Consider the following 21,912-nt stretch of genomic DNA (forward strand, 5'->3'; position numbering starts at 1 on the left):
TCCACCGGGTAGCTCTAGAGCGGGGCCTAAGTCTGGCACTATTGTCCCTCAAAAACTGTTCAGCATACAAGCTAGTCTGCTCAACAATGTCAGCCAAAAATACATCATCTGTAAACACCTGAAAAAACTGTATAGGCAAAAAAATTCACAATCCATTCTTCACCCTGCATCACCACTAAAGGCACGCAACACCGGCTGCACCATGTTTGGATCATCCCAGAGTCCAGCACTTCCAGTAGGAAGCCTCGCAGCCTCAGGATGCAATCCCAATGTCTCTTCCTGCACCATCGGCACATCAGTGTCCTCCTCTAAAACAGGGTCAGACTGATTTGCATATGGCCATGTCTGAACTGGGGTGGCAGAGTGGGCTAAAGAACGGTGATGGATCAAACCCAGATCTGTTGACTGGGTGTGAGTGTTTGATTGGTTCTGATGCTCCGCCCATCACCACCCCCTTTTGTACCGCTTTGTTCGCCATAAGTTGGCAGGGTATGCTCAGACGTGAGTCCCTTGCTCACTTTGCCACTGGTTTCAAGCAAGCCTGGCTGAAGACGGCTGAAATGTCAGAAACCGGTCCTAGGAAGCTTGTTTCCGGTCCAGGGAAGGCATGGCTTGGCAGTTCGGGCTGGCCTGTTCCCATGAGGCACAGGGTCAGACTGATTTGCATATGGCCATGTCTGAACTGGGGTGGCAGAGTGGGCTAAACAACGGTGATGGATCAAAACCAGATCTGTTGACTGGGTGTGAGTGGTTTGATTGGTTCTGATGCTCCGTCCATCACCACCCCCTTTTGTACCGCTTTGTTCGCCATAAGTTGGCAGGGTATGCTCAGACGTGAGTCCCTTGCTCACTTTGCCACTGGATTCAAGCAAGCCTGGCTGAAGACGGCTGAAATGTCAGAAACCAGTCCTAGGAAGCTTGTTTCCGGTCCAGGGTAGGCATGGCTTGGCAGTTCGGGCTGGACTGTTCCCATGAGGCACAGGGTCAGACTGATTTGCATATGGCCATGTCTGAACTTGGGTAGCAGAGTGGGCTAAAGAACGGTGATGGATCAAACCCAGATCTGTTGACTGGGTGTGAGTGTTTGATTGGTTCTGATGCTCTGTCCATCACCACCCCCTTTTGTACCGCTTTGTTCGCCATAAGTTGGCAGGGTATGCTCAGACGTGAGTCCCTTGCTCACTTTGCCACTGGATTCAAACAAGCCTGGTTGAAGGCGGCTGAAATGTCAGAAACCGGTCCTAGGAAGCTTGTTTCCGGTCCAGGGAAGGCATGGCTTGGCAGTTCGGGCTGGGCTGTTCCCATGAGGCACAGGGTCAGACTGATTTGCATATGGCCATGTCTGAACTGGGGTGGCAGAGTGGTCTAAAGAACGGTGATGGATCAAACCCAGATCTGTTGACTGCGTGTGAGTGTTTGATTGGTTCTGATGCTCCGTCCATCACCACCCCCTTTTGTACCGCTCCTCTAAAACAGGCACTTCATCTGCACTGAGTAGCAGCTTCATCCGCACTGAGAGTAGCTTCATCATCAGATGATTCCTCATGGACAGAAAAATCACTGCCAGAATCTTGCACTCCCTCCTCTCCCTCAGCCGCACTGTCAGTCTCATAATCCTGCTCAGAGGAAGATTCAAAAAGCATACCAATCACCTGCTACGCAGCAATTCAATGGCTAGCCATAATCCTTACTAATAAAGATTACTTGTCTAACTAATCTACAACAACAAACACTTTGTAAAATAAGTAATAAATAAAATGTGACTATCACAAAGACCTTTTGTCGGAGGGATGGGCGGAAACAGAAGCGAGGAGGCTGTAATGGGTTAATAGTGGTGGTTTTATTCTTCAATCGTACAAGTTCGTTCTAGGAACATTTTTACATATGCATGTATATATAAGGCTGTTCTGAATGTCTTTAGAACATTTCTTCACGCTCTTCCGCTTCTTTCTTCCTCCTTCAGGTATTCCCCTGCCGGTGGACGGGATCCCGGGAGGCTTGGCGGGATGGAACACCACAACAAAAGGAAGCGGTAAGTATATATGAATTGGAAGGGGAATTATTCTTCCACCACACCCAGGTGAGTTACGGAAGTATCAAAATAAAATAATGTAAAAATAAATATATAGGGTACACTTTATCTGTTGGGCTTTTGTTTTGTTGCCCAGATTTAATTGCTTTCTTGAACGTTCCGATTTGGAACAAGTATCTTTCCCTGGAAAGGGGGTGGGGTAGTGCTGGATAGTGAGGCAGGAAAGGGAGGAGGGTGAACAATTTCTCAAGGCCGTTTAACACCGAGAGTCGGTGCTTGAGCCTTTCTAATGCGGCTTTGAAGATTCCTTACTCCACCCACCAACACACCCTTGTGCCCGCAGCACGTACTGCCTCAAGCCGCAGCCCTCCTGGGTTGCGGTGGTTCCTGCGCATCTCCCGGCGTCCACCACTCTTCCCACTACACGTCTGGGTCTTCTTGAGCGCCGGGGTCTTCTTCCGCCGCAAATGCTCTGGTTCCCGTGTCCTGTAGGGGGTCGTCTGCTCGTCCGGTCCCGTTTCTGGAACCGTTCTCCCCGAAATCCTCCTTCGCGTCTTCCTGGTTCCTGGCGACGACCTTCCTCTCTGTCTCCGGCTCCTTTACAACACACCGGATTCGCCTTCCTCGCTCAGATCCTTGATCTGGATTGGCTCCGATCCCGGAACCTCTGTAGCTCCGCCCTGGGAAGGGGAAGGATAGTTCTTGGTTAGCATTTGGTGCACTATGGGATTTTTCTCCTCATCCGCAGCACACGGGAACCAAGATGAGTAGTCCATTGGTCCCTCAAGGCTTCGGGGGGGGGTTTAACTGCGGGACTTCCTCACATCCCCCTCCCATAATATTCTTGTTCACAAGAAAGGGATCTAGAGGGTATCGGGACAGATAGTCCACATTGGCTTGGTTTTTTCTTTTTCTATGGAGGATGGTAAAATGGAAGGGCTGCAATGTGAGGAACCATTGTAAGAATTCGGCATATGGCTGTAATAAGATGTTCATGAGCCTTTGGAATGTTGCCGGTGCACCATGCAAGCCAAAAGGTAATACTCTAAACCAGAAGTCTTCAAACTTTTGTAGGTTGAGCCCCCCCAGCTGAATTTTTTTAAATGTTGGCCCTCCCCCCCCCCCCCCCTCTCCCCAGCCCCCCCCACCACCTGACAGAAATTTCTGGAATCGACCGCCACACACATATTCCGGGCATATCCAGCAAATAATGTTCGATACAATAATAGTGTTTAGTAAACGGCAGGTTTGTGAGTGGGTGTGGTGAAATGACAGAGGCTTATTGCACAGCTCAAAACACCACTGTTCGAGGCATATGAGCTGCAGATTGTACACTTAGCATAGATCGCCATCTGGTGTTGGGCCCGGATGTTTGCAGTTTGTTTTTCTTCTTGGACAGTCTTTGGAAGTCACGAGTTTGGTGACTCCTCCTTCGGTCCGTACTGCGCATGGGCTTCGGCTCCATCCTCAGATTGTTTTTTTCCGCCATCGGGCTCGGATGTGATACTTCGTGCTCCGGATTCGAACTTCTACGGTTCCAGCCTCGACGGAAAATCCTCGTATCTTCGAGTTTCTTCATCATCTTCATCTCTCGAAGCGGCACTTCTCTCCATCCCGTACATCGGCACCGGCCTTCGGGCCCTCCTCGACTCCGGTCCCGGCCGATGGAAAGGACTCCGTTCAAAAAGTGCCCAAAATGTGGGTCTAAATTTCCCCACACCGACCTCCATCAGGTGTGTAATCTTTGCCTCTCTCCAGAACACGAGGCCAGAGACTGCCCCGCCTGTAAGTCTTTTCGATCGAAGAAAACCATCCGGGATCGAAAAGCTCGACGCACCATGGCGCACTCATCGTCTGCAGCTCCACCGGACATCTTCGGAGACGGCGCCGAAGCTTCGGGGCAAACACACACCGAGCAGGAAGAAGACGTCGTCAGCGCTTCCGAAGCCGACGACTCCGACGTGGAGGACATCACACCGGCGCAGCGGGCCGTGAGTACTGTGCCCCCTCCCACCCCCGCGCCCAAAACCAAAGAGACTCAGGTTACTCCCTCGCCTGCCGGCCTGGGCAAAACCAAGACCAAAGCTTCGATCACCCCACCTTCGGGCTCGGTGTCGAAGCACCCAAAGTCTCACGGCAGCTCGGGATCGAGCCAGCCGACGCCCGGTGCCGAAAAACAGCATCCGGCACCGAAGAAAGCAATATCCAGCTCGACTCCGAAGCCACCGGTGCCGAAGCCTGGACTCTCGGTGCCGACCAAACACAAACATAAATCTGTCGGCACCGACGCTCCGACGCCGAAAACTCCTTCGACGCCGAAAAAACAGGAGGCCCCAAAAAAGCATGGCGCACACAAACCATCGAAGCCCTCGGCTCCGAAATCACCGGTGCCGACGGACGATTCGACGCCACTGGCTCTGTTTACACCAGACCCTCTACAAAAGACTCTGTCCAAAGATCCAAAGACTGGACTATTGACTTTAATTATCAAGAAAAGACGCCTTGATACTCCGGCTCCTCCTCCACCACCCAAAAGGAAGGACTCTGCTACTTCTCCCCTCAGAGTGCCCTCCCCACTACCGCCTCCCCTACCTCCTCCACCACCTCCACCCCCTCCCCCTCCCAGATCTCCGCCACCTCCACCTCACTACGATCCGGCCCCATCCCCAGATCCGGATGATGGGGACCCGGACAATTACCCGGCGGACGTCCCAATGGATCCCACTCCACCAGGGACCCCAGACCCGTGGGAGGATTACAATAACCCTGATGTACCCGATATTCCTCAGGACGACCTATACCCATCCAGGCCGTCTCCTCCAGAGGACTCCTTAGGGTTTCATCATTTAGTGCAGAGAGCAGCACACTACCATGGGGTGGACATGCACAGTGAACCAGTGGAAGAAGACTTCCTACTGGACACTTTTGACATACAAGACAAATCCACTTCTATTTTACCCATGCTTAAGGGTGTCACCAAGCACGCTACAGAGGTGTTCAAAGACCCTGTCAGGGCCAGAGTACTTAACCCTAGAATAGAGAAGAAGTACAAAGCGGCACCCACAGACCCTGCATACATTAAGGGCCCTGCTCCCCTAGATTCCCTAGTTGTCTCCACAGCTAGAAAGCGGGCTAACTCCCAATCCTCAGGAGAAGCCCCACCGCCAGACAAGGAATCTAAACTTCTGGACGCGTCTGGTAAACGCACCGCCTCCCAAGCTGCAAACATATGGCGCATTGCAAACACACAAGCACTGCTTGCGCGATATGACAGAGCACACTATGACGAACTAGAGGCTCTTATGCAGCACCTTCCAGAAAAACACAAGCGCAAGGCTCATGACCTGATACAGGAGGGTAAACTAATTACAAACACCTCCATTAAGTGTGCCCTCGATGCAGCCGACACTGCTTCTAGAGCCATAAATACAAGTGTCCTGCTTCGTCGCCATGCCTGGCTCAGGATCTCAGGGTTCAAGCCTGAAGTCCAGGCGTCCATACTCAATCACCCCTTTGACCAGCAAACTCTCTTTGGGCCAAAGGTAGACGAAGCGCTGGAAAAGATGAAAAAGGACACAGACACAGCAAAGTCTATGGGGGCACTCCAAACACAAGCCTCTAAACGTTCCTTTCGACGCTCGTCCTTTCGTGGCACAGGCAGAGGCTCCTCCACCGATAACGCCTCTACCTCCTACAAGTCCCCTCCTCAAAATACCTTTTCAAAGGGCAATCAAAGGGGTGGTTACAGAGGTAACAACAATAAGGGCAGGGGCAAAACCAACAACACCCGTTCTGCCACCCCACCCGCACAATGACTCCCCTCCGCTCCCCCCAGACCATCCCACTCCGGTCGGGGGCAGACTACAAGACTTTATCCACACATGGGAGTCCATAACATCGGACAAATGGGTGACCCAAATCATTCGGTCAGGGTACTGTCTCGAACTAACATCTACCCCACCCAATATCCCGCCAAGGCACCGTCCAATGTCTCAAGAACATTCCACACTGCTCAAACAAGAGGTACTCTCACTCCTCCAAAAACACGCTATAGAGCAGGTCCCCGTCAATCAACAAAATCTAGGGGTCTACTCCCTATATTTCTTAATACCAAAGAAAGACGGGACCCTCAGACCCATTCTCGACCTCCGGCCTCTAAATGCCTACATACATTCAGACCATTTTCACATGGTCACCCTACAACAAGTCCTCCCACTCCTCTGCCAGGGAGACTTTCTCACAACCTTGGATCTGAAAGACGCATACTTTCACATTCCAATACACCCCTCTCACAGGAAATACCTCAGGTTCGTGGTGGACGGGCAACATTACCAATTCACGGTTCTCCCCTTCGGGGTCACCACCGCACCACGGGTGTTTACCAAATGCCTAGCAGTAGTAGCAGCACACCTCAGACGTCAACATATTCACGTCTTCCCTTACCTAGACGACTGGCTGATAAAAGCCGCGTCCTACGACCAATGTGTGCAACATACAAACAGCACCATCCAACTGCTCCACCAGCTAGGCTTCACGGTGAACTACCAAAAGTCCCACCTCATACCATCTCACACAAAGCAATATCTCGGGGCCACTATAGACACCTCCAAGGGTATTGCCTATCCAAACTCAGCGAGAATCACAAGCATTCAAGCCTTACGCAAAACATTCCTTCCTCAACACTCTCTTCCAGCAAGAGTGTTTATGAAGCTCATAGGAATGATGGCGTCTTGCATCTTCATAGTGCCCCATGCAAGACTCCACATGCGTCCACTTCAAGAGTGCCTAGCACAACAGTGGAACCAGGCCCAGGGTCAGCTGACGGATCTGGTGTTGGTGGACGGCCGCACACATCACTCTCTGCAGTGGTGGAACACCACAAACCTTTCCAAAGGGCGGCCGTTCCTGGACCCGGTTCCTCAGGTGATTCTAACAGCGGACGCATCGCTCTCCGGCTGGGGAGCGCACCTCCTACACCTCACCATGCAAGGTCTATGGACGCCACAGCAAAAATCGCTCCACATCAACCATCTGGAGCTCTTGGCGATCTTTCTAGCCCTAAAATCTTTCCAAAAACAGATTTCGGGCAAAGCAGTCCTCATTCGCACAGACAACATGACTGCGATGTATTATATACAAAAACAGGGGGGGACACACTCTCCCCAGCTCTCCCGCTTAGCCCAGAGCATATGGAGATGGGCAATTCCCCAAAACATCTTTCTCCTGGCACAGCACGTTCCAGGCGTACAAAACACCATGGCAGATCTGCTCAGCAGACAAACGCAACAACTACACGAATGGGAACTACACCCACAAGTTCTTCACCCATTCTTCCAACAGTGGGGGCATCCTCAGATAGACCTCTTCGCCACCCACGAAAACAAAAAATGCCCAAGCTTCTCCGCCAGATACCCACACCCATTGTCCAAGGGCAATGCTATATGGATGAACTGGTCAGGCAGATTTGCATACGCCTTTCCACCTCTCCCACTAATTCCATTAGTGGTCAGGAAGCTACAACAGCACTCCCTCACACTCATTCTGGTAGCTCCCACGTGGGCCAGGCAGCCGTGGTACACCACGCTACGACAACTATCAGTGGTGCCACATCAAAAACTGCACCTATCCCCATGCCTCCTAACCCAGAACCATGGAGAAATCAGGCACCCGGACCCAGCTCAGCTCAACCTGGTGATCTGGCTCCTGAGATCTTAGAATTCGGATACCTTAACCTTCCCCCTGATTGCATGAACATCATCATGGAAGCCAGACGTCCTACCACTAGAGCATGCTATGCCGCAAAGTGGAAAAGATTTGTAATTTACTGCCGTAATAACACAATCAACCCTCTAGATGCATCCATACAGCACATCATATGCTATCTGCTCCATCTTCACAGGTGTAACCTGGCATATTCATCCATACGCCTACACCTAGCAGCGATCGCTGCTTATCTACAAAACAGACAGCATTTATCACTCTTCAGAGTGCCCGCTATTAAAGCCTTCATGGAAGGCCTTAAACGAGTAATTCCTCCCAGGGCACCACCTTCCCCTGTATGGAATCTAAATTTAGTTCTCACACGACTAATGGGTCCGCCCTTCGAACCAATGCACAAATGTGAGCTACAGTTTCTCACCTGGAAAACAGCTTTCCTTGTAGCTATCACTTCCCTTAGAAGGGTTGATGAAATACAAGCGTTCACCATACAGGAACCCTACATACAAATGCATCACAGCAAGGTCATACTTCGCACAAATCCGAAGTTTCTGCCCAAAGTCATTTCCCCCTTCCATCTCAATCAATCAGTGGAATTACCTGTCTTCTTTTCGCAACCCCAATCTGTTGCGGAAAGGGCCTTACACACACTTGATGTGAAAAGGGCGTTGCTATACTACATACAAAGAACGCAACCCTTCAGGAAGACTAAACAATTGTTCGTTTCCTTCTCTCCACCACATAAAGGCAACCCCATTTCGAAATCAGGGATAGCTAGGTGGATTGTAAAATGCATACAAATTTGCTATCAAAAGGCAAAGAGAACACTATCTGTTCCTCCTAAAGCCCACTCTACAAGAAAGTTAGGGGCTTCTATGGCTTTTCTAGGGAATATACCCTTAGATGACATCTGCAAAGCAGCCACATGGTCTACACCGCACACCTTCACAAAACACTACTGTGTAGATGTGCATTCCAAGCAGCAAGCTAGGGTGGGCCAGGCTGTACTAAAGACACTTTTTCAAACAGCTGCAACGGATACCGGTGGTCGCCGCTAAGGTTGGGTACTGCTATATAATCTATGCTAAGTGTACAATCTGCAGCTCATATGCCTCGAACGGAATATGCTACTTACCAGTATGCATCTGTTCTTGGCATGTAGAGCTGCAGAGTTGTACACGCCCACCCGCCTCCCCGGCTACCTGTATCCGTTCCAGTACATCTTATTTAGATACTACACACATGGGTTTCTCACTGTGATTACCAAGCTCCATCATTTCCCTGTTGGCGAAAAACAATCTGAGGATGGAGCCGAAGCCCATGCGCAGTACGGACCGAAGGAGGAGTCACCAAACTCGTGACTTCCAAAGACTGTCCAAGAAGAAAAACAAACTGCAAACATCCGGGCCCAACACCAGATGGCGATCTATGCTAAGTGTACAACTCTGCAGCTCTACATGCCAAGAACAGATGCATACTGGTAAGTAGCATATTCCTTCCAAGATAAAATGTGTGCAAATTGTTTTTACTAGGATGCTTTGTTTTACACATGACATAGATTGATAATAACACCACCAACATAAATGTGACGGGTGTGCCTGTTTTTCAGAGACGGTCAATCTGTGGATGGATTTTTGCTACTGCCATCCTCAGGTTGTGCTCCACGTCCAGCCTTGAACGGTACTTAGTCTTTAATACCGCCAGTGCTGAGAACCCAATCTCGCATAAATAGGACAAACTGAAAGGCAAGAGAGTTTTGATAGCAGTTTCTCCCAAAGCTGAATATTCTGCAGACAAATTTTAGCCAAGACAAGGACTGTAAGGGAGACCGTGTTGTCAGATATTTCGAGCACTACCTAGTTCAGAGCTGGTACACGAGAAACAAATCTTCTCTAGAAATCATTAACACATGTTTTTTAGGCAGCATTATAATGGGATAATTGCCCACCAACCAGTTATGGATCCGAAGACAGTTGAAAGTCTACAGAGAGGGAAAACGAACACCTAATTGAGAATTCCTTAGTGGTACGATAAGTTGCTTGCCTGAAGCAGTGGGGGTTTAGGACACGTCGGGCTTTTGTTTAAAAAAAAAAAACAATAGAACTAATAATACATTTATGATGTTGTCTATTTTACTTCAGAGTAATGTTGTCTGACAAACTTTGTGATGGCATGGACATGTTAGGGATTTTGTGTGCCCTGGGCCAAAACTAATTTGGGGGCCCCTGTTCAGTACAGCTTTGATTTTAAATGATGTACTTTCAGCTCTGCCACACCCTATTTAGCCAGGCTACTAACAGTGCACAGGCACTGTAGTCGAAATTCTAAAAGCGTTTACATCTAATATTCAGAGATAGTGATGTGTTTTCACTGTTGTAACAAAGCAGCAGCCCACTAATTTTACGGTGAATAATATCTGTGATATCCTCCAATTTCTCATATGTGAGGACCCGCTTGGATCTAACTTTTTTATGGTTGTTGCATGAAACAAACACATTTCTCTGCAAATAGTAATAGACTCCCTCACATCTATCACATTATAAACAGAAATTAAACAAAAAGGTATTTGCAAAAATTCTGTTTAGGAATGATTCCAGGCCATCCGGGCAAAAACAGAACTGTCTCTATCAAGTGGCCCCTGGAAGGCTGGATTGCAGTGCATTTAGATGTCTCCTTTTGTATTTTAGCACATAAAACTTGATGGGGCACGACATGCCCATACTTGTGTACAGGGGTGAGTGAGGTGACCATATGAATTTGGGTGCGCATTTTAATGCAGAGTGGGACGAATGAATGTATGGTTGGGGTGGGCCTATTTGAGTGAGATTGCAGATTGAGCAGTGAGGGGGACAGGTGTGTGAAGTATCACATGAGTGCAGGGTGAGTAGTGTGCTCGTGTGACTGCATGGTGAGGTACAGGCTGAACAGCGCAAGTGCATTGTGAGTGCAGAGCTTGATAACTTTATTTCGGTCAAAAGACCATAAAAGTACGAATAGACATATCATCAGTTACAATAATACAAATTGAGCGATAAAACAATAAATAACATTTTGGAGTTAAAATCTTTAAAAAACAAGATTAAACTTTTACGTCATCAAGATAAAGGTGGTTAGGTTAAAAAAGTTTTCCTCCAACGCCACATGCCGTAAAGATAGCGAGATACAGCGAAAACAATGAGTGGATCAGTATCATAAGTTAGAGTCCTGCTGGCCTGTTTAAAATGGCGAAAGCCCAAATTCCTACAGATGGGAATCAGCCAACTTTTCCTAATTAAATGATAGGCAGGACAAAAGAACAGCACATGTTCAACAGACTCAGTTTTGAAGTTACAAGCAGGACAACTTTCCGAATTTCCTGCCTGCCACTTGGATGAAAAGGACCTAATTGGTAGGGTGCCATACCTTAGTTGGATGTACAATTTACGGGCAAGTGGGGGTTCTATTAGATCCATGAATTCCTCTAGTTTGGAGTCCTGTTTAACCAAGAGGAATTCTAGGGTCAATCTACCTGTCACTAAAGAGCTCAAATGTAGAGAAGAATTTTTCGAGGACACCAAAGAGAGGATGTCCTTCTTTGGAATACCAGGGCAACTTGCCTCCGGGTTTACCCACATTTCCGGGAGTCCTAGTTGAAAGCAAACTGCTTTGATATGCAGAAGCCAAGGGATTTTTTTAAGTTTAAGTGCAGGCCACATCTCTACAAATTCTAATTTATACGGAGACAGTTCAGGCACTGACCACAGCCTTTTCCAATACAAGATAGGCCTTGCACTAATAATCTCCTCAATTGGGACTAGCCCGAGATCGAGCATAAAAGGAATCGACGGTGTGCTGGAGGGAAGTCCAAGAAGAGATCTTAAAAAAGATAGCTCAGCCCTTGTAAAGGAAACAGACTGCTTGTGTCCCCAAAGTTCGGCTCCATAAATTGTGGCCACTCTTGCCTGTCTACAATAAATTTCAAGGGCGGGAGACACTGGTTGAAAACTTGATCTTTTAAAAACTTTATTCAGACCCCCAGTCAATTGAACAAGCTTGAGAGTTGACTTAGAGATCTGAGAATCCCAACTAAAGTTCTCCGTTAGGGTCACGCCTAGATAAACGAAAGTTTTGACTCTCTCAAGAGGAATATCAAATAAAACTGGGTTTGGACGCACCCGTTTGGGGGGGTTAAAGATCATGTATTTAGTTTTCCCCAGATTTATTTCGAGTCCTCTAGACTCACAAAACTTAGCAAAACCGTTCAGAATATTTTGTATACCCGAAGACGTTCTGGACAATAACAAAGTATCGTCCGCGAACATCAATGCGGGCACGCGTCCTGATGCTAATTTAGGGGCATCATTATTTGGTATACAATTCAGGTGGTCAATAAGGCCATTTATGTAGAGACTAAACAACGTGGGGGCCAGGACACACCCTTGGCGAACACCTTTTTGAACGGGAAAGCGATCGGTAAGCTCACCGTATTTCCCACATCTTACTTGGGCGTAATTATTGGCATGGAGCCTAGATAGAACAGCCAATAAGTAAGAGGGGAGGCCCATGTCTGCCAGGACTTGCCAAAGTTTAATACGAGGAACCAGATCAAAAGCTGCCCGCAGGTCCACAAACACCAGGTAGAGGCTGCCACCCTCGACCAGGGCTGTTTTCCAATACAGGACCTGCAGGCGAAAAATCTGATCTATAGTGGAAATAGCAGTCCTAAAGCCACCCTGAAAGGTGGTCAAAATCCCGTTCTCCTCAATCCAGCCCAGGACCCTGTCCAATAGAACCCTCCCCATTAGTTTTTGTGAGGTGTCTATGAGACTAATGGGTCTATAATTAGAGGGGGTTAGTGGACAGCCCTTTTTAAAGATTGGTACTATTTCGGCCCCAAGCCAAGTAAAGGGAACAACACCCCCCTGCAAGATGCTATTAAATAGGACAACCAAGTAGGGTGCCCAAATCTTTGGCTGGGCCCTAAATAGGTCCCCGGGTAGTTTATCCAAGCCCGGGGCTTTGTTCGGGAGCATTTTCCCAATTGCTTTTTCCACCTCAATCATAGTGATGAGCTCCGGGAAGGCATGGGGCACTGGAACTAGAGAGAGGTCAGGGTTATCTACAGACAGATTGTCAGAATCACATGTACCATATAGGTCACAAAAGTGACTTTCCCAAGATGAGGCTGCAATATTTGGGACAGGTACAGATGAATACCCACTCACACCAGTTGCGACAATAGACCAAAATAACTTAGCGTCCTTACAACTAAGCGCATTGCCCAACTGCTCCCAAAGTTCAACCTCCGCTATTTTCTTGGCGTCACTAATTGCCTTTTTATACAAGGAACGGTTCATTCTAATAGCTTCTCTGTCCCCAGTTTTTACTACCAGCAGCAGGGCCTTTTTGGCCTCACGACAGGCTTTATTGTACCACCCTACTGATTCAACCCTTGGCTGTGTAACCCTTTTTACTGGGTACAAAATATCCCTTAGTGCAGTGACCAGTTTGCAATGGATATCTGTAGGACTGCCCATAGACCCAGCTTCCCCCATCTCCTCAATAAATGGAGTTATTATCCCATACAGTTCCGCCAGTTTACTATCCGACATTAAAAATTCTGGCCACTTTACTCTCCTTCTACAATTACAGATTTCCATTGGATCAGGCAAAGGGTTTTCACCCGGGACTGGATTTTTAAGCCCAAAACTTCCTAATTTAAGGGTCAGAGCTAGAGCATTGTGATCACTATCCAACCTCTCAATGACCACAAATTCATAAAGTTTGTCCCAGTGTTTAGCTTCAATGAATATGTAGTCAATTATTGAGGTATGGCTAGCTCTGTTAAACGTTGTTTTCCCTGGTCTGTCAGGCATCACCCTTCCATTGCATGCTCGCAATGATGAAGCTAAAGAGAGAGACTGCAATTGCAGGACTAGAGGAGTCCATACCTTAACTAAGGGGGTAAGTGGGTCCGGAATATTCCAAAGTGAATCCACTTCGTCACAATCTCCCATGTTTGGATCCAGTAAAGGCTCAAAATGGCAGTTAAAATCCCCGCCTATGATTAGTACAGTAGAGGAGTCCAGTGACTGTAATAGTTTGAACAATACAGTAATTGCCTCTGATTCAAGGCCCCTCTTAGTGGGTCTAGAGTAAACATTTATCAGAGCAATAGTCGGGCCCTTCTCTACATCCAGTAATACGAGTTGTACATCCCGCGAATCCGTAGTAATAGCCTTTGCCTTTACTCCCAAATGGGAGCCAACCCATAGAGACAACCCCCCTGAAGGCCTTCCCCGGCCGCTTTTGCATGCCATAATATCAAATGTTGCGAAGCCCGGAGCCGCACTCTCTTCAAGCATCCAGGTTTCTTGGAGCATACAAATGTCAAAGGAAGTAATAAATGATCTCCACTCCAGGATTGGGAGTTTATTTTTGAGTCCGGCCACATTCCATGAAATGATTTTAACACCTTCAACATTAGATGATTGCTTAGATGTTTGGACGTCCGGTAGACCAACTAAGTTACCCAATATGGGCGACCCAGCAACCGCCCCCTGGCTAAATGCACAGTTAAAAGGGGTGCATAAGATAGGAGAGAATATAATTTGTTCTGGACTAAGAGTCCCCTTTAATGGGCTTTGTAGTTCCGTTGAATCAGGTGTATTCGGTGAGCCTGAATGTGTTGAAGGGTCAGATTGGATTTCATCTAAGAGTGGTTGAGTAACTTGTCTCATCTGTCAATCGCAACCGTCGAGGTTCGAAAGAGCCTCGTATCGGTTTGGGACATCCAAGGGCGTAAATGGGGCAGAGCAATCCAGCCTCCCAAAGTGATTCCCATACTTCCATGGGGGTACAGTATCCCAGTTTAGAACATTATCGTTGGTCATTAATTGATGATTAGTTTCAAACATTTTATACTTATTTGTGTAAAAAACACTGGGTTTAATCAAAGGCATAGGCAAAGGGGGAGCCCTGAGATAACTACCTCTACTCACTTGATTTCTAGGATAGAAAAAAGTTAGTTCCAAGGGAAGAATAGAGCTCCCCGAAATCCCCGCAGGATGATTGAGAATATGCCTCACTACTGCGGGGTCCCTGAAATTAACAATAACTAGATCCCCATTTATATCCTTTGTTCTATTTCCCAGCCAGTCTAACCGGCGTACATGGAGTATTTCCCCATTAACATGGTAAGGGAGTGGGCGATTTTGGCTCAACCAATGTACAATCTTATTTTTAAGCTGGAAAAAACCCTCCCTCTTGCCATCTGGCAGTTTAGGAACTTTCGCCAGCACAACCACATAGGGAACCGCTTCAGGTGGTAAATCAACCCGGGGCTCCCTGTGGGTAGTGTCTCTGCTAATACTGGGACTCATACACTCTTCAATGCCCGTATTTTTTCCCTTACGTATGTCCCTGCTCTTCGGGGATTCATTTGGAGTTGGTAAAGCCAACTGTCTAGCGGGTCGAGGGACTAGTTTGACCAATTCATTAGGACCCGTAATCGTTTCTTTAGGGTCAATGATCTTCTTAGGAATACTAGCTGGACCATCATCCGCGATAAGACACGAGGGTTGTTTAGTTACAGCAGAAGGGCAATCCTTCGACACTTTATCTCGAGTTTGGTTCGCCACACTACTGACGGCCAATTCGATATTGCCCAACCTTTCCTCGACCCTCTTAAGCCTCTCAATTATTGGTAATATGAAAGACCTTATAAGGTGTTCAATACTTTCCAGGGGGTCAACTGAGTGTGTTTTCTTAGGGGGACTATATTGGGAAGTACCTACTTCAGCTAAATTTGGTGTAATGTTGGGGACGGCCTTTGGAATTTGCGCAGAGATCGTAAGATTTTTAGGAATGGGGGCTGTTTGTTTAATAATCTTGTCGCTTTTCCCAAAGTCGGTATAGCTAGTCCTGGTTCTACTTACAACTCCCCCCTTTTTTCTCCTTTTTTTAGGTGGTGGACCAGGAATCTTATGTACCAATAGATTTCTAGTCCTTTTTTTAGGAATATCTTTGTTTATCGTAGGAGAAGTTATTATCGCTTCTATTCCTAACGAAGAATCATTCAAACAGGAAGTAATGATCGGGTGTGAAGATTCCAATGAGTTAGGTAACAAAGATAAAGGGGAAATGTCCCGAAGAAGTACAGGGACATCATCCATGGAAATAAGGTCATCACTAAGTGAATTTACAACAGGCAGGATAGTTTGTTGGGAAAGATCAATTAGTGGTCTTTTTTTCAAGCACTCGATCGACTGGCGACGCTCAGCCCTTCGCTCGGCTAGAATGTCCGCCCGCTCTAGATCCATGGTAGCCTTACTGAAATAGTGATCCAAAGTGCCCTTAGCCAGGCCCCCATGCTTTACAGATGACAAGGAGTCTTGACACTCAGCCATGAAATAATGAAGGAGCAACCAATCGCTATACAAATATAGAAAGGCGGGCGAATGGCCCCAGGTGACAGGTATCACAATGTGGAGAATCCAAAACAAAGTCACTGGCCCACAATGGGCCTAGTCTCCAGGCCGGGAGATGAAAAAAAAAAAAAAAAATGTGGCCTATCAATCAACGACGAGACACAATGACAAACTCAATAGGTCCAAAATCACAGAATAGGGCACTAATAGAATGCACACACTATAAGACTCACAGTTCAGGAGCTCTGTAGCAGATATCAGATGTCAGAGGGGTGGCCCAGCCCGGCCTCGAACGGTCCTTGACGGGCTAGGACGGGCCCGCCCTTGGCCCGGGCTTCGCCCGCGCGCGTCCCGCGCTGCGGAGCTGTCAGGGGACTTAAATATCGCCCCGGCGCTGCCTAATGACACCTACGGCAGGCGCCGGGCGCTAAGTATGCTGGGAAGTGTAGGCAGCCCAGCCGTTCCCCTCACGGCAATGCTATCGGCGTGGAGATTCTGAGACTGCCGATTTTGGCCCCACAACAGTTGGCGTTTCCTTAAAGGTGAGTCCAGCTTTCGTGAACAAAGCTTTCAGGATCAATGTAATCTTTGACCTGGATCGCGTCCCGCGCTGCGGAGCTGTCAGGGGAATTAAATATCGCCCCGGCGCTGCCTGATGACACCTACGGCAGGCGCCGGGCGCTAAGTATGCTGGGAAGTGTAGGCAGCCCAGCCGTTCCCCTCACGGCAATGCTATCGGCGTGGAGATTCTGAGACTGCCGATTTTGGCCCCACAACAGTTGGCGTTTCCTTAAAGGTGAGTCCAGCTTTCGTGAACAAAGCTTTCAGGATCAATGTAATCTTTGACCTGGATCGCGTCCCGCGCTGCGGAGCTGTCAGGGGACTTAAATATCGCCCCGGCGCTGCCTGATGACACCTATGGCAGGCGCCGGGCGCTAAGTATGCTGGGAAGTGTGGGCAGCCCAGCCGTTCCCCTCACGGCAATGCTATCGGCGTGGAGATTCTGAGACTGCCGATTTTGGCCCCACAACAGTTGGCGTTTCCTTAAAGGTGAGTCCAGCTTTCGTGAACAAAGCTTTCAGGATCAATGTAATCTTTGACCTGGATCGCGTCCCGCGCTGCGGAGCTGTCAGGGGACTTAAATATCGCCCCGGCGCTGCCTGATGAGGTACAGGCTGAACAGCGCAAGTGCATTGTGAGTGCAGAGAGATCACTGTGAGTGGAGGGTAAGTGGGTGAATGGTGTGGTATGATGTACAATGTGTGAAATATGAAAATGGCAATAAAAATTAAAAAAAAAAAATAAAGTGGGTGAATGGTGTGAGTGCATGGGGATCAGTGTGAGTGCAGGGTGAACGGGTGAATGGTGTGAGTGCAGGGTGATCAGTGTGAATGGAGGGTAAGTGGGTGAATGGTGTGAGTGCATGGGGATCAGTGTGAGTACAGGGGTGAACGGGTGAATGGGTGAATGGTGTGAGTTCAGGGTGATCAGTGTGAGTGGAGGGTAAGTGGGTGATTGGTGTGAGTGTATCGGATCAGTGTGAGTGCAGGGTGAGGGTGAAAGTGAAGGGCGAGTTGTCTGAATGCAAGGTGCAATCCCAGACACTTGAAGTAACTCAGCATGTTATTGACGGCAGCATAGGGTTTCAAATGTGTTAAACTATTGCTATTATGGCAGTAACCCGGGATCAGGGTGGAGGAAAGAAATAATGTGCTGATCCCTCAACAAACTTCCAGTCTTATGATTAGGGTTGCCAGCTCATTATTTTGATGTCATAGACGGTATAAAAATAAGCAGTCATCTAAAGCTGTATTTTCAGCACTTGTCTGTGCATACTTTGAACAGCAAATATAAATAACTTTTAATTGTTTTCTAGAGCTGCTTGAATGATCCATGACTGATAATAAAAGGGAACAAAGACAGAAAAGTCGCATTACAAATAAATACATACTTCTTTATTTATAACCATATTTAGTGTCCAGACAAGCAATTTGAAGGCTGTTTAAACAAAACATGGCTGGCTGGCATTTTGCGCGCCTGCCTGTGTAATTTTAAAAGAAACTTTCAGGGACGTTTAAGGATTTTGGGGGCCTTGGGCAAAATGTATTCAGTATGTAACACAACTGCAGTCTACTAATATTACTGCAAATAATCTGTCACACCCTCCCATTTCTCATATGCGAGGTCCTGTATTGATCTGAAATAAACTTTTTATATGGATGTTGCATGACGCATAAACACATTTTGTCTGCAAAATGTCTATAATAGACTTACACATTAAAAATGAATGATAGAAAACGCTATTTACAACATTGTGTTAAAAAAAATTCAAGGTCATGAGGGCAAGACTTTAGAACAGAGCTGGCTCTTTCAGCCCCTCTCCCCCCAACTCCTTTGAAAGGCTGGGGCCCTGGGCCAGAGCCCACTTTCCACATGCCTTAAAACGTCTCTGGAAACTTTGTTACCTTTCTTGGAAGAGCTAACTCTGCCAGGAGGGGGTTAATTCATAGAGCTGAAATGCTTCAGCTGCAATGGGAGGCAAGGGGTCTCCTCTGCTGTGATATCGAACGCAAAGGAACAGGACTGTCTGTTCGTTTGCTTTCGGTTTTAGCAGAGGAGACTTCCTGCCTCCCACTGCAGCTGAAGCATTTCAGCTCTGTGAATTAAGCCCCTCCTGGGAGAGTTAGCTAGACAAAAACATGGGCACGTAGTGCCCCATCGATTTCCCCTCCCTCCAACCATACCGGAGTTCTTAGAGTGGAGTGCGCGCCTCCCCTGAGATGGTGTCACGCCCCCCCAGGGGGCGCGCCCCACAGATTGAAGAACTCTGCTCTAAACTGATAAAGGCCTTTGGGAGTGAAAAAAGCTGTTTTTCCCTATCCTGTTCTCTTAATGGCACCTGCCAGTAGCCTTTACACAAATCCAATGTGCTGACATACTGGGCTTTCCCGAGTCTTTCTATCATTTCATCAACCCTGGGAAGGGGATATGCATCGAATTGGGATATTTTGTTTACTTCGCAGAAATCTATACAGAATTTAATAGACCCATCGGGTTTCGGCACTATGACTATCGGGGAGCGCCATTCACTTTTGGACGGTTCAATGATCCCTAGTGCTAACATTTGCTGAATCTCTTGGTCTATTGCTTCCCACCTGGCTTCAGGGATAAGATATGGTCGTAACCTCACCTTCTTCCCAGGCAGGGTATGAATTTCATGCTCTATGACCGTTGTTCTACCTGGGATCAAGGAAAATACCTCTTTTAATGGTTGTAGAGCACGTGTCAAGTCCTGCTTCAAGGATCCTTCTGCTTCAAGGATCCTTTGTGGAAGGATCATGGTGGTATGGTCACAGGACCCGGGGTCAGAGTCACTGTTTCGGATCTTCGGGGGTTTGAGGGAGTCTTGGTGGGTCTTGTGGGTGCCCCCCCAGACTGTTTCCACGGAGTGTCGTCTCTTCCTCTTAGTAGCTCTTGAGCCCGGAAGTAAGTCGTTGCTGCTTCCACCGCTCTGTCTAATGTAAGGATGGTTTGTTGCCTGACCCATCTCTGTATCGGTGGATGTAGAGATGTTAAAAACTGCTCCAGGCAGATATTTTCTATGAATTCTTCTTTGGATGATGTTGTTGGTTTCAGCCATCTCTCTACCATGTCTCTCACCCTGAAATATAGAGCTCTGTGGTTTTCTTGAGGCCCTTCCTTCATCTGGCGTAACTTAATCCAATGAGTCTCCTAATCTATGCCCATACATTCCAGGATACTCTGTTTTACTTCCGAATAGGGGTTGGTACCGGTCTGATTGGCCGCCTGGTAAGCTGCTTGTAGGTCTCCTGTTAGAAGAGGGCCTAAATATTGTCCGCACTTCTCTTCCAGCCACATAGCAGCCCTGGCCATTCTCTCAAAGTTTGAGAAAAATAAATCAGGATCTTCTCCGGGGGCATACTTTTGTAAAACAACTGAGGGCAAGGTGGTATGTCCTCTTGGTTAACCGAGGGTTTCTGCTAACTTGCCGATCATAGATTCCTGAGAATGACTGTTCTTGAAGGGTTTTGTGCCCTGTCTGCCTCCCTGTCTGCCTCTGCCACCTCTAGAAAGCATCCCATGATTTTCTCTAGACGTTCTTGTCCTTCCGCAATCTTGGTCACGACGGCCTCCATTTCCCCCGTTCCCACTTCTGACACCACCTGTCGGAGGGATGGGCGGAAACAGAAGCGAGGAGGCCGTAATTGGTTAATAGTGGTGGTTTTATTCTTCAATTGTACAAGTTCGTTATAGGAAAATCTTTACATATGCATGCATATATAAGGCTGTTCTGAATGTCTTTAGAACGTTTCTTCACGCTCTTCCGCTTCTTTCTTCCTTCTTTAGGTATTCCCCTGCCGGTGGACAGGTTCCCTGGAGGCTTGGAGGGATGGAACAACACAACAAAAGGAAGCGGTAAGTATGTATGAATTGGAAGGGGAATTATTCTTCCACCACACCCAGGTGAATCACGGAAGTGTCAACATAAAATAATTTTAAAAAAAATATATAGGGTACACTTTATCTTTAGGGCTTTTGTTTTGTTGCCCAGATTTAATTGCTTTCTTGAACGTTCCGATTTGGAACAAGTATCTTTCCCTGGAAAGGGGGTGGGGTAGTGCTGGATAGTGAGGCAGGAAAGGGAGGAGGGTGAACAATTTCTCAAGGCCGTTTAACACCGAGAATCGGTGCTTGAACCTTTCTAATGCGGCCTTGAAGATTCCTTACTCCACCCTCCACCTACCAACACACCCTTGTGCCCGCAGCATGTACTGCCGCAAGCCGCAGATTTCCTGGGTTGCGGCGGCTCCTGCGCATCTCCCGGCGCCCACCGCTCTTCCCACCACATATCTGGGTCTTCTTGAGCGTCGGGGTCTTCCCGTGTTGGGGGGTCGTCTGCTCGTCCGGTCTCGTTTCTGGAACCGCTCTCCACTGAATCCTCCTTTGCGTCTTCCCGGTTCCTGACAACAACCTTCCTCTCTGTCTCCGGCTCCTTTACAACACACCTCAGGGCACCGGATTCGCCTTCCTCGCTCACGTCCTCGATCTGGATTGGCTCCGATCCCGTAACCACGGTAGCTCCGCCCTGGGAAGGGGAAGGATAGTGCTTGGTTAGCATTTGGTGCACTACAGGATTTTTCTCCTCATCCGCGGCACACGGTAACCAAGGTGAGTAGTCCATTGGTCTCTCAGGGCTTCGGGGGGGTTTAACTGCGGAACTTCCTCACCCCTTTATACTCCAACACTATACCACTCACTTGCCAGAAGCAGCTAGACTCACCACCACCACCACCTACTCTGCACAGACACAGTAAGAACCAACAATATCCCATTAACAAGCATTTGCAATGCAATAGGTCTCGCTTTTACGAGAGTTTAAGCTATTGGCACTGTAAATGGCAATGCCTTTTATTTAGGTTTAAAAAACCAAAACATAAATAAAAGGCATCGTCACTTACAATGCCAATAGGTCAAACTCGTGTAAATGTGAGACATGCATTGCAAATGCTTGTTCTTAAATCATAGAGCTTGGAAAGAACAATTTGGAAGCCATGTGGGGCTTCAGCCTTGCAATTAAGTGCACTGAAGCACATGTTTCAGAGGGACAGATAGCCATCTACTGTGAAATTTAATTACCCTGTACAGGACTCTGCTGCCCGTTAGCTTGGTTTGCGCTATGCAGAAGGAAGTGGGCGGAAGTGAGCCCAGGAGAACTGGGGGCTAGGGGGGTGG

The 21,912-nt window shown here is 47.8% G+C and overlaps 1 protein-coding gene across 4 annotated transcripts in view; it reads left to right on the top strand.

Annotated features, from left to right (window-relative positions):
- LOC146869663 (zinc finger CCCH domain-containing protein 11A-like) overlaps positions 1–21,912 on the top strand; it is a 216,049-nt gene that overhangs the window by 132,949 nt on the left and 61,188 nt on the right. For 3 of the 4 annotated variants that reach the window (XM_085609715.1, XM_085609699.1, XM_085609748.1), the window contains 2 exons: positions 1,964–2,032; positions 20,527–20,595. In XM_085609715.1, the coding sequence (XP_085465841.1) occupies positions 1,964–2,032; positions 20,527–20,595 (138 nt within the window). The remainder of the gene's footprint in view (positions 1–1,963; positions 2,033–20,526; positions 20,596–21,912) is intronic. The other variant, XM_085609731.1, reaches the window with a different exon arrangement.

Source organism: Triturus cristatus, chromosome 1_1 (genome assembly GCF_964204655.1).
Source record: "Triturus cristatus chromosome 1_1, aTriCri1.1, whole genome shotgun sequence".
Lineage (NCBI taxonomy): Eukaryota > Metazoa > Chordata > Amphibia > Caudata > Salamandridae > Triturus > Triturus cristatus.